General features: G+C 37.8%; 1 protein-coding gene across 2 annotated transcripts in view; it reads right to left on the bottom strand.

Annotated features, from left to right (window-relative positions):
* The window catches only part of Rme-8 (receptor mediated endocytosis 8), a 113,074-nt gene that overhangs the window by 11,340 nt on the left and 88,681 nt on the right, over window positions 1-13,053 (bottom strand). For both annotated transcript variants that reach the window (XM_067133196.1, XM_067133197.1), the window contains 5 exons: window positions 11,645-11,815; window positions 10,046-10,276; window positions 7,970-8,132; window positions 1,699-1,847; window positions 762-885 (listed from right to left, as the gene is read on the bottom strand). In XM_067133196.1, the coding sequence (XP_066989297.1) occupies window positions 762-885; window positions 1,699-1,847; window positions 7,970-8,132; window positions 10,046-10,276; window positions 11,645-11,815 (838 nt within the window). The remainder of the gene's footprint in view (window positions 1-761; window positions 886-1,698; window positions 1,848-7,969; window positions 8,133-10,045; window positions 10,277-11,644; window positions 11,816-13,053) is intronic.

Here is a 13,053-nt window from a genome sequence, read left to right as displayed (position 1 = left end):
AAATGGAGGGAACTTGAGACGGTAGCCTCACAGAACTGTGACATCATTCATTAGCACATTTTAACAAGGGTAATGATTTGGACAGTTCTAGCAAATCTAATCTTGGTTCTGGAGTTCAACAATCAATGAAAAAAAGCAGCTATACAATATCCTACATAGTTTCTGAATCAGTTCAAGGCTTTTTGAACCTAAAAAAAAACTTACAACAATTCCTCTATAGATGATTGGCGAAATTCTAGATAAAAATGATTTACGTTTAGAAAAATACAGCCTGACCACAAGGAACACAAACCTAAGACAGTCTAATGCAAGACTACTTACTCTTTTGCTATTTATACAATTGAAAATAGAGGAGTAATAGTAACATGATTTACATATACGAAAAACTGCTTTCGGTTCATTCCACACATCACTGATATTCTTTGCTGATCATTTACGGCAAAAAAAAATATGCCAATGTAAAGCTCAAACACACAAGTAAGTCCTCAACTTATGGCAGGAGATCCGTTGATTTCCACCGTAAGTTGGTGTTTCGGCATTATCGGCGCTTGATGCCTATTCTTGCCGTTGGCACCATCAATGGTGTTTATGGCACTATAACTTGATGCATGTTCAAGTGATGGCGCTGTAAAACACCGTTAACAGCGCTGAAAGAGCACCGTAAGATAATCCACCGTAAGTCGGTGATGCACTGGAAGTAACCGAGCGAGATAAGAGTTGATTTAACAGAATATTGATGTAATTAAGAATACTAGCTTTACCTTTATTAAGGGCTTCTTTGACAATTTTGGTGTTTGACATTAGCGCGTGTAATATGTTGAGGGACATCATACGATCAGGTACCAGTGCTGGAGAATGCAGTGCTAACATCAGGTAGACCAAAACCTGCAAAAAAAACAGAGAACCATCAATATAAATAGTAAATGGTTATAAAAATTCAAACCACCCTTTCATCAGTAGCCAGCAGAGGTATCCGGCACAAACAAGAATATGGAAATTCGATATTTGTAAATAAAATTGTGATAAAAGTTCACTGACTTCAGTGAAATGCTGACTATGATTGTTAATCCAACCTAAATTCTATCAGTAATACAACTGAAACATTTTGTTATGAACAACATTTTTGGTTCTTCCCTCCAGGTTCATTACAACAAGAATTTCACTAACAACTTACCCTTGGGCAGCTTTAAAATAATAGTAGAATGGAAACCCTCATCTTTCCTCTCTAACCATCCTCCATCCTCCACAGACCCATCACTGTAAGCCTAACATAACCTAAAAGTTATTTATGAATGGGATGTAACCATAACCAGATTGGGAGTTAATTGATTGAAAAGAAGTGATGTGTATTACAAAGAGACATACACCATGTGTCTAACAAAACATAACGCCTAACTTGATGGAGGTGCATTCTTTGTCTATATAAAGACGCATAGAACTAAGAAATTTCATGTTTGGTGATTAAGTTTCTCAAGTTCTTTCCATGTCCAAGTGCTGTGTTTTGATCATGTGCAGACAAATCATTTAGAAAGCAAATCTTGTGTGTGCCCTTGCAATAATATCAATTTAGAAAGCAAAGCTTGTGTGCCCTTACATTAATATCAATTTATAAAGCAAATCTTGTGTGCCCTTACAATAATATCAATTTAGAAAGCAAACCTTGTGTACCCTTACAATAATAACAGAATAAACAATTACCTCAGAGCCAGCAATATCACTGACACAGTCAGCATTTCCTGTGACCCCTTCAATCACTGCTAAAACACTCTGTTGCACTGACACACAGCCTTCTAAACGCAGCAGTGAAAACAAGAGCTTGAAGTGACCTATACACTGCATTTCAACACCTGAAACATAATATCCATTTTCATAATAGAATTTATTTTTTGGGCATTTACCTACTGTTAAAGATAGCTATATTTCGGTGCCATCGGGTGCCAAAGAATAGCCATCTTCAACAATAAGTAAGATTCACATCAAATAATTACAATTCAATGAACATGATAAATAAAAATTTCTTGGAACTACTCATTTTTCAAATACAAACCATTACCTTGGCCTTATCCTGCTTCTGTGCAAACAGAAGAAAACTTTTGGATCCATCTCCAAGTTCATGAATCTAGGCTCCACCAGTCCTGTTGTGGCAGACTGGCTCCCCATTGGTGTTGAACTGACCAGCTGCAATGAACTAAGGGGTTGGGAGGTTGCCAATTACTGTAAAGTAATTACTAAATGTAAAATTAGCCTGAATAGCTTATCTTGTGAAAATGCTGACAGGAGTACCAGATGATCTGAGATAAATGTTGGTGTCCATCAAGGATCAGTGCTGAACCCTTCACTGTTCATCACAGAACAGAAGACACCACTTAAGTACAGAAAAGAGGATCCCCAAGAGCTGTTTCATACTGATGAAGAACAGTCAGTCAGAAAAGCCACAGGACTGGATGTCACAGAACAAAGACCTGTAGGAAAGTCCAGGCAATCACAGAAATAGGAGACAGGCAAATGCCTAGAACTGATGGGAGTCCAGACAGAAAGAGAACACGACAAAGAAGAATGGAAAGAACACCTTAGTGAAAAAGCTGATGTAAGAACATTTACCATAATGATAAGAGATCTTCTGCAGCTGCTGCCTGCATAGGACTGATAAATAATAGCCAGGATCTGGTGGAGCCAAATGAGCTTTCTGGAGATAAATTGTATAGTACCTAAAAGTTTATAAGACTAACAAGGAGTGATAAACTGGACTGGAATTTTTCTTACTAAGGTGGTGGGCTATACTATACTGTTTGGACTGATCAAACATAGGCAGTTCAGATGTGGGAAATGAGCTTGTTACAAATGCCAGCCCCATCTTTCGGGGACTGAAAAAACTTACATCTACGAAGAGTAACTTCCCCAATCTTAGTCGAATTAGCATTAACCTCTTATACTCTTCATTACTAAGAAGTGACTTTGTGACTTTCTGTTCTTTTCATTCCGAAACTCTTCCAAATATGTGTACAGGCAGTCCCCAGGTTGTGTTGGACTCGGCTTACGCCATTCTGAGGTTATGTTGCTCTTCAAATATATTCATCAAAAATGATTTCCCAGGTTACAGCGTATGTTCCAGGTTTACGTCGCCAGTCCGACAGAAGACTGGAACTTTAATGTGGCTCCAAAATGGCAGAATGGTCAAAATTTGGAGATTTTATGATGAAAAGCTCAATCAAAATGCAAGTTACGTCATTTTGAAGACACCCATAGGATTAAAAGTAAGGTTTTCTTACAACTTTCGACAAGGTTTTGACTTATGCTGTTTATCCACTTATGTCGCGGTGTTGGAACAGAACCCCGGGACTGCCTGTAGTTATTGCCATGAGACTGCCCCTCTTGGGACAACATCTCACCATTTGCATCTTTTATTCCAAGATCCAATTGCTCAATATCCTTTCTTTTCTTCAGACACCAGCTCTGATATTACAATTAACTCAAGAGATATATTCAAAAGAATGGGAATCACGCAAACGACGTGCACAGCCCAATATATCAAGGGTCTACAGTACAGGCACTCCCCAGTTTATGGTGGGGGTTCTGTTCCTGGCAGTGCGCCCTAAGCCAAAGGTTGCCGTAAACAAGAACACTAATTATAATGGGAATAAATAGCACTTACGATGCCATAAAACCGGGTTATGGGGCCATAAGCCAGGTAACAGCATCGAAAAATCAGGTACATGGCGAAATTGCCAAGCACCGTAAAGTCTGAAGGAACGCCGTAAACCAAGACAAGCCATACACTGGGATTGCCTGTACTGTCCAATCAGTCTAGAGGCTCAGAGAACCAGTTCATCTGAGACTACCCAGACACCAACTTGGAGGGAGAAACTACATAACCTTTTCCCCGCAGAGGTTGACTACGAATTGTTCTACAAATGACATGGAATGTAAAACTGAAGTAAAAATTACATATTAATAGATATGAAACTTTAAAACTTGAAATTTCTTTTGGAAAAATCCAAATCACACTCTACACATCCAAAACCAGCAACTTGAGTACAACATACAATACCATATTTAGCTCTTATATTCATCACAACCACAACGCTTATTTTTCAATCTTTTCTACAGCTTACCTACTATTCACAATACTGCTTAAAATGTCAAATAGCAATAAGAATGTAAATTGTAAAATGAGTACATTAACAACTGATTTTCTAAATAAACGTTTAACAACAGCAGTCACAACTAACAAAGGTCATAGTAAATGAAATGTTCAGGTATATAATATACAAACAATAAAGTACGCAGGTAATAAAACAAATAAGCTTTATAAGCAAGTGTAATTACATAAAGCATAATACTTGAGAAGCACTAAAAACTTCACTCACCCACTTCCTAAAGCGTCGAGTTAATGCAACACCTTCTGGGATTGTTTAATATTTGTTACATACTGCAGTATCATCAAATTTTCAAAGCATGATAGTGGTAGAGTTTTGTTTTAGACAATACAAATTTATCTGGAAATTTTAAAAAATAAGGATGGCACACAATGATTTGCATAATCATTGTTATGTGTGTGTTACACAGAAGAAAAGAAATCGAAGTAGTTAGTATAAGAACAGACTTTTCATACAGAAAAATAATTCATAATTAGCTTTAATGCGCAGCGTCAAATTTCCCCAGACACTTAACTTCTGGAGTCTTAAAGATGGTAGATTGTTTAGAAAACCAACAACTGAGTGACTGCATGTACACATAAACCCTTGAGCCATTGACTGAAGGAATTACCAACCTCTTTCTTGTTTCTGAACCTTGAGCAAAGGCAGAACGAAGGAATGACGAAGAGGCCATGTCATTATGATCAATAGGTTGTGCACAAAATTTCCTGATAAAGACATCAATCATGACCTGAATTTCTATACATGGGAAGACAAAAGATAAGATCACCAGTTACCGCAAAACACAATGGGTTTGAGGAGTACTTTGGAGCAAAAAAAGGCAAGGAACTAAATGTCTGATAGCAATCTCAAATGATCCTACATGCATACTAACACCCTGTATGATAATAATTTGCACTTGAGTAACTTGTTAAATAAAATTCAGAGAGAAACAACAATCTGGGATGGAATGGAATGGAATATAGAGTTTAGGCCAAAGGCCAAACAATGGGACCTATGAGGTCATTCAGCGCTTGAAAGGATATTGACAGTAGGTAGGTTCGAAAGGTGTAACAGGAGGAAAACCTTGCAGTTGCACTATGAAATAATTGTTAGGAGAGGATGGACAGCAAGATGAAAGAAAGATAACAGGAATGGAAGTACAGTAAAAGGAGTGAAAGGGTTTGCAGCTAGGGGCCAAATGCACGCTGCAAAGAACCTTTAGTAATGCCTACAGTGCACCCTGTGGGGTGCATTGATGGCACTCTGTAATGATCAAGGCTCAGTTAAAATGGAGGAACAGAAAGAAGAGGACACAGTATCTGTTGGAGAAATAATATGAACTGTTACCACCAACAGCCCCAATATAAATCCCTATTCCCTTATGCATAAAATCTCAAGAATTAATTATGAAAGTGGAATGACTTCTCAAAGTACCTACTTTAAGGAGTGCTGAAATCTCAACATTTCTTTGGAAGGCAGGCAAAATAGAAATTTGCCTGACCTCACGAACAGTCACTCTCACCTGTGAGGCTTCTTCAGAGACACCAGAATATCCCAATAGGATAACCGGTTGCAGCCAAGTCAACACCACATCCTTCTCAGCATATCCTTTCATAAGTTTAGTTGAAAGGAGTAGCATATTCTTTCTAAATGTTATGTCCCTTTAAGGTAATGCTGAACTTCTCTCCCACGATTAACAAAAAGGGCCTTAGAACTGTCAAACAGAAAGGCTGGAATAGCATCAAAAGATCAGTGACATGATCACCGTTGCCTGACGCTTGTGTCTTACCGATAACCTCAGACGTAAAGGAAAGACTGATCGATACCTAACCTCTGCAATGAGTGACTGCAAAAAGTGAGTGACAAACTCTGAATGGCCAAACAAATTATGGCAATTCTCTGCTGAGTACAGCATAATGTAAAACTTAAGAATTTCATATTTCCAGGTAGTAACATATACTTTTCCAGGTAAAAATATATGGTCACCTGATGTTGTCTGGAAGCAAAGGCTTAAAAATATATGTGTATATACCATATTATGCAGGTGACAACATACTTTTCTTCTTAAAGAACCAAATAAGTTTTGTGTCAGCCATGTTTTCCACAGCTTACATAAACATGATTTCAGTGCAATACAGAGGTCACTGGCAGTTTAAGATTATCTTTACCTGGCTTTAAAAATGCTAAAATGATGGCAAGTTCCTTTCACCTGGGTACACAGTGTGCTGTTTCAATATATTTGATTTACAACACTTACTATAAATATCTCTGCACTGGTTGAAATGTGCTTATTATGGCAAACAGGATTTCTTCAGAGCTTGGGGCTGTACTGTTATATAATGCTTAAGACAACAACAAATTCTCTATCAGTAAATATTGTCAAGTGGCTCCCTTTCTTCACCACGTCAATATTGAAATCCAGGTGTTAGAACTTGCTACTGAAGAGTACATGCCAAAGTCTAGGTTGGACCAGCCAGTCAGCATTGCATTCACTGCCGACACTTAAGGTTCTTGGCAGGGAAAGCAATACATCAGTTTGTTGTTGCAGACAGAAAGACCAATATTTAGCTACCCCTACTGTTTCCACAGGTCCTGACAAACTTAAAGGTGTAGCACCCATTCCATGAATGAGATCTGGCCCTTCCTGCTCAACTGACCTGCCAAAATGTTCTTGTCTGGAACAAACTGTTGTACAAAAGTCTGTTCTTGGGCTCTGAGGAACTTGGTCCTCCCCTGCTTCCTCAGATATGCAAGAATTGTTGTATTGCCTGGGAAGCTTGTTACTTTCTTCTCAGGGACTAAATCTCCTGCTTGAAGTGACTCTTTCAACCAACCTTATTCCTTCACTGAACATGAAATGACACATTCAGGTTCCCAAGAACAGCACCCAACCCTCATCCTAATGCATCTGAGTATAATATCACGTCTGGGCTCCTAACACTAAAGGGATTTCTGTCAGGGGTGATGGTCCATTCTTCCAACTTATATTCTTTAATAACTGATGGACTTTGGACTATGAGAACACTGGGATTAAGGCCTGTCACATCACTCCTTCCAGTGAAACAGAACTGGTCTCATTTGGAAAAGGGGGAAAATTCTCAAGCAAGGACATGAGTCCTAGAAGAGACAACCATTCCTTGGCTGGTAAGGCTTCTCAGGATTAATTCTGAATTTTCATTAACATTCCCAACTCTTTAGTAAGGCTGAGTATAATGGCACCTTCACTGACTATAGTGTAAATCCAGAACCCAGAAACTGAATGTACGGTGACCACTGACACGCAAATTTAGATGATCAGTCCTGAGAATGAACTCTGTCTTGAACACCATGGACTCAGACTTGCTTTTGGTGTCAGGTGGTGTGGACTGCACTATAACACTGGGTTTACAGATTCCCATTATAAATATTTGATGGACTCTCAAAATAAAAAAACTGGTATTATACATTTTCTAAAATCATCTAGATATCTATTTAGATCTCACGGGACACTTAATGATTACTCAACTGGTTTTTAAGCACTTTACCACCATCATGCTACTACGGCTAAGAAATACAGTACTGGTGAAAAAGCACTCTATAATACCTGATATCCGATCCCCTCTAAGGTATGATGCTTTACTTCCTGTAAGCCGTGATTCAAATTAAGAGTAAGTACATGCCTTACACAAAAATCAATACAACTTGACAACAGCAATAAAATAACTTGTATAATCCTTCATTTTAAAACAAATCTGAATGAAAAGGAAAATTAATAAAAAAAAGTATACTGAATAAACAATGAAAAGCCTTTTAAACAGCCACAGAAGAAAACGATTAACAATTATACTTACCGGGATTATTTTTTATTACATTGACAAGCGCTCTTAGTGCATCACCAACACGTGCAAGCCTTGGGTGGGAGACTGACGCTGATGAGATGGAAAGCAACGAATGCACGTACTGGGTTTCTCCCCCTATGTACTGGAGTAACTCCTGAGTCAGCTCCTTTGGATTCTGTATTGAGCCAATAATGAAAAAAAAGGTACAATATATTTAAAAATGAATGAAAAATCTCTCTTCTCTTTTCATTGTCATTAAAATTTACCACTCAAAGAACTGATTTACTTACAAATTTTTTTTACTATAATGGCTGTGAGATGTGAATACATTTAAAAACACATTTTCAGTTAGTTAGTTATTATAAATGATTTGTTTAACCAGACCTCTGAACCCTTTTAGGGTTCTTCTCGGGCTGGAAAAAAAGGGGGGGGAAGAATACATAAGAAATTAAATAAATAAATAAATAACAAAAAGGAGAAAAAATTAAAATAAAAATTCAAGGGGAAAAAAGAGAAAAAAAAGGGAGAGGCAAAAAAAAGGAGGGGGGGAAAAATTATATTTTATTAATTTAATTTTCTTTAAGAAGAGAATGATACTATTAACTGAAAAGTTATTACCTTCAGCTAGAATATCCTTTATTGCTTTATTTTGTAAATAAGTAATTCTTTCATGTTGCCATCTGGGACAATGGCCTTGTCAGTTCTAAGAAGCAAATAGCCACAACGCACTGTTAGTATGTCCTATTCTGCTATGGTTGTGCTAACTTACTGCCTTGTCTTCTAGCCAAGGTGTGAATAAATAAATAGCACATTATACCCTCTATCCCTGTTGTCTGTAACCTCACAAGCCTCATCAGGATAATAACTCATTGGTTATAGTTCATGAACAGGAATGAGGCCTAGAACTCAACATACCAGGTGTTGCCGAATGGGGTAACTGTTCGAGCCAACAATTTAACGTTAATGCTTTCCCTTTGAAATTGTCAGAAATAATCAGAGAACATGTACAATATTTTTGAATTGAGAGGCCACTGGGACAAGTAAGACACAATGAGGGAGAGACCACGACCCTTTCGAAAAGTGATAAAAATCAAGAGAAACAAGTAGAGATTTCCAAAGCCCTGTAGGAAGACCCAAGAAATCATGGGAGAAGAACGCTGATCAATACACAGGCCTAATGGGAGTTCAAGAGGAAAGCGTAAGAGACAGAAAGGTCGAGAGAACTCATTTCACGTATAACCCCAACAGGGGGAAAGCAGACAAAACAATGTTTATGATGATGAGGCAGTGCAAGCCATCTGAACCAAGAAATTAGAGCAAAAAGGTCATAGTGAAAGTTAATTAGGTATTTAGGAAAGAAAGAAAAATGGTGTAAGAAGTACCAGGATGAATTGCTGAGGGCAGGCATATGGGTAAAGTTACGGAAACATGTTTAACAGTGACGGGGGAAAAATGGGAGATGTTCGGATGAACTGAGGGAATGCATCCAAATGGGTGATGCAAGAATTGACTGATTAGAAGTATTTTAAGTGTAGAAGGTAGCAAATGCCAAGCTTCAGTGGACAGAGTGATGTTCCTTGATGAGAGCTGTACTTAGTCTAAATCAGGGGTTGGGAACCTGCGGCCTTCTGGGCCATCAAATGCGGCCTCCTGCAGCTTTCAGAGGTAAATATTAATTACTAAAAAGCCCTTGCATACCAATCAAAATTGAAAAACACTATGTTAGAGCCCAATATCAAAATGCTGTCTTAAAAGAAGCTATCTCAAAATCTCACTAATTTGTGTAAAAGCAAAATAAACTATTTGTCATATTAAGTTTTTTACTCCTGTCTTTCTATTAGATTATGTAATATGTATTTACAAAAGGTTTACAATAACGAAAAACCAGTCGCCTATTGAATACAGCATCTATGAGGGACGATGAATTTCAATGTGGACTTCATGCAGAAAAAGATTCCCCACCCCTGGTCTAAATGTACATTTCAAAATCTCCACATTCAAAGAAAATAAGAAATTCAAAAATACCAACGTACGGCAAAATATTTCACCGGTAAATTTCAAGAAAGTGCAAACAACCACGAAAATTACCTGAATAGGGAATGTTGGCTGTTCGTTGTAAATTCGAATGAAGACTCCTCCAATGACCAGTTCATCTTTATGGGCATCAAATTCAAAGGCAGCCCCATACTCTGGATCTGACTGTCCCGTTCGCACATGAGACTGCTGATTCACATTCAAGAAGTCCAAGAGCTGTGTTCGAGTTCCATTGTCCCATATTAAATACGGAGTTTCCACATTGCTTGTCAAGAGCTTGAGAACCTTTAAAAGATCAAACTAAAGTATTTTCATGTTCATATGGCCCAGGCCATAAAAAAATAGAGAAATCAAGTCATTTCTCATGAAGGTTGTCTACTACACCTTACTTATATGTCAATAACAAACAAAACTGATGATTTAAACATGAACCCTGATATGCATAAAATTCCTATCATCATTTATTGAAAAGATTGTTTACAAACTAGTTAATGACACATAAAATGAATGGCCATTTGTTACAAGACGATGATTGTTTTATGCTTATACAGCATAACGCCAATATACGGTAATTATCAATAATAGCCACATGTACTGGCTTATAAGATAGTTTTTTTGCATATACAATATATATCTGGCAGTGCTGAATACCAGGGCAAGAGGCAAGAGTATTGATGGTGCAGAAGGGTAAAAACTTGTGGACATTCAGTTCCTATCTGATTCAATGTGAGTTACTGGATTTCCCAGCACTGAAGACACACCCCAATTTTAACAAGCAAAATTTAGAAAAATAATAAGACCCCACTATCACAATTTCAGGCTTTGTTTTGGTTGGTGCACTGTGTGCATTCTACTGTCCCACTGAATTCAAATACAGGCAGTCCCCAGGTTATGAAGGGGGTTCCGTTCCCAGTGGCGCACTGTAACCCAAAAAATGCTGTAAACTAGAACATCATCATAATAATAATAATAATGAGAATAAATGGTGCTACAGCACCGTAAAGCCGAGTTATGGCGCCGCAAAAACAGGTTATGGTGCCATAAAATCGCTTACGACGCTGTGAGCCAAGTGCCGTAATGGGCTGTAAGCACTATTTATTCCCATTATAATTACGATGCTCTGGTTTATGGCAATTTTCCGCTTACAGTGGGCTGCCGGGAATGGAACCTCTGCCATAAACCAGGGAATGCCTATATGCAATTCATAGCTATGTGAATGGAATTCATTTAAACAGAAAGGCTAAGGCAGACTTAGTTTCTTATGTCCAGCAACAACAATTGGTCTTCATCAGGGTTTACAGTAAAAGATCTGTGAATAAAATGGAAGGGTTTACAGAATAAGGCTTTTGGATGGAAGAAATAAATCCACGTACAGTAACTGAATAATAATTCCCTTAATGTATCACAAATTGTACGTGGAGTCAAAAACCAAATGGTGGATCACCAAAGGGTGTGTCTCTAGGTCAGCCTAGAGATATAAACTACCTTGCACAAAGTTCTGTTTTATCATGGCTTAAGGAAGTATGTACAAGGAAGAATATGAACTGAACGGAGTTCATTGTGATACTCCATTTTGAATAAAATAAAGACATTAAAATTCCTTAAGTACATTTTCCATTTAAATAAAAGTACAATAATTTTCTGATTACTTACTTCCTCAGGTGTCCTTTCTGGTATTAGTGATACTACGTAAGAAGTCAGCAGCTTCTGCAGCACACCTTGAATGACAGTATTTACAGGGGTGGCTTCATCATCATCTCTGTATAAACCACCCAAGCGACCACTAGCTCGAAGAGCCAACTTAGCTAATCTATTACACATTTCCTGCAAAAAAAAAAGGAGCCAAATTTAGACTGAAAAAGCCATTAGATCACAAAAGTACTATGGCACTAGGATAAATACTTCCTAAGTTATAAAACAAGTAAAAAATGTGCCGAAGTTCTTTGGCGCAATCGAGTTTTCTGTACAGCGTATAATCAAGGCCACCGAAAATAGATCTATCTTTCGGTGGTCTTGGCATAATGCTGTATGAGCTGCGGCCCATGACACTTTAACCACTGCCTGGTGGTGACCTGTCCTATATCGTTGCTAGATGCACATTTATGGCTAACTTTAAGTTTAAATAAAATGAAAATTACTGAGGCTAGATGGCTGCAATTTGGTATGTTTGATGATTAGAATGTGGATGATCAACATACCAATTTGTAGCCCTCTAGCCTCAGTACTTTTTAAGATCTGAGGGCAGACAGAAAAAGCTGCCACAATAGTTTTCTTTTACAGAAAACTAAAAATGGCCTACTGGGGGTGACTAAAGAGGGAAAAAAAAAAAACATTAACACATCTATTATTCAAATGCTGAATCAAGGACAAATTCCAAGAGTCACAACCTTCCAAATCATCAACCATCTCACATACTACACAGAATGCTCTGAAACAGAACACTGACATTACCACACAAAATGCAGCAATCATCTCTATTTTGCACTTCTCTTGTTCTTCTTAAATCCCTTTGTGCTTTCATACTGTCATACACCAATTTCTCAACATCCTATCAATCTTTATCATCTGGATGTGACCAGCCAACACCAGAATACCATACATCTTCTCATCAATGCAAAGCCTTTTGCTGAATCTCCAAGTTGACACTCAGCCAATGGACCAAGGTGTTATTGTTGCGACAAAACACCTTACTGGATACACAAATACTTCTGTAATGGTATATAACAAACTTACTTAATTGAACTTGCAAACCTTGAAGCAACACAAGTATATAATCTGAAGCTTTCCTACAGTGACACCCAATGTTTTTGGGGGTCGTTATCTAGGACTAATATTTCTTGGGGTCATTATCTTTATGATATTTACAGGATCTTTCCTAGATAGTGACGCCTGGGTGATTTTGGGGTTGTTATCTATGACTGATATTTCCTAGGGGTCATTGTCCTTATAATATTTACAGGGATCTTTCCTAGATAGTGACCCCCAAGGGTTTTCAAGGGTCATCATCTATGACTAATATTTCTTGGGGGTCATAATCTTCATGATATTTACAATCTTTTGAT

This window comes from Macrobrachium rosenbergii, chromosome 33, assembly GCF_040412425.1.
Source record: "Macrobrachium rosenbergii isolate ZJJX-2024 chromosome 33, ASM4041242v1, whole genome shotgun sequence".
Classification (NCBI taxonomy): domain Eukaryota; kingdom Metazoa; phylum Arthropoda; class Malacostraca; order Decapoda; family Palaemonidae; genus Macrobrachium; species Macrobrachium rosenbergii.
Note: the sequence above shows the minus strand (reverse complement) of the source record. Positions and strands in the feature narration are given on the sequence as shown.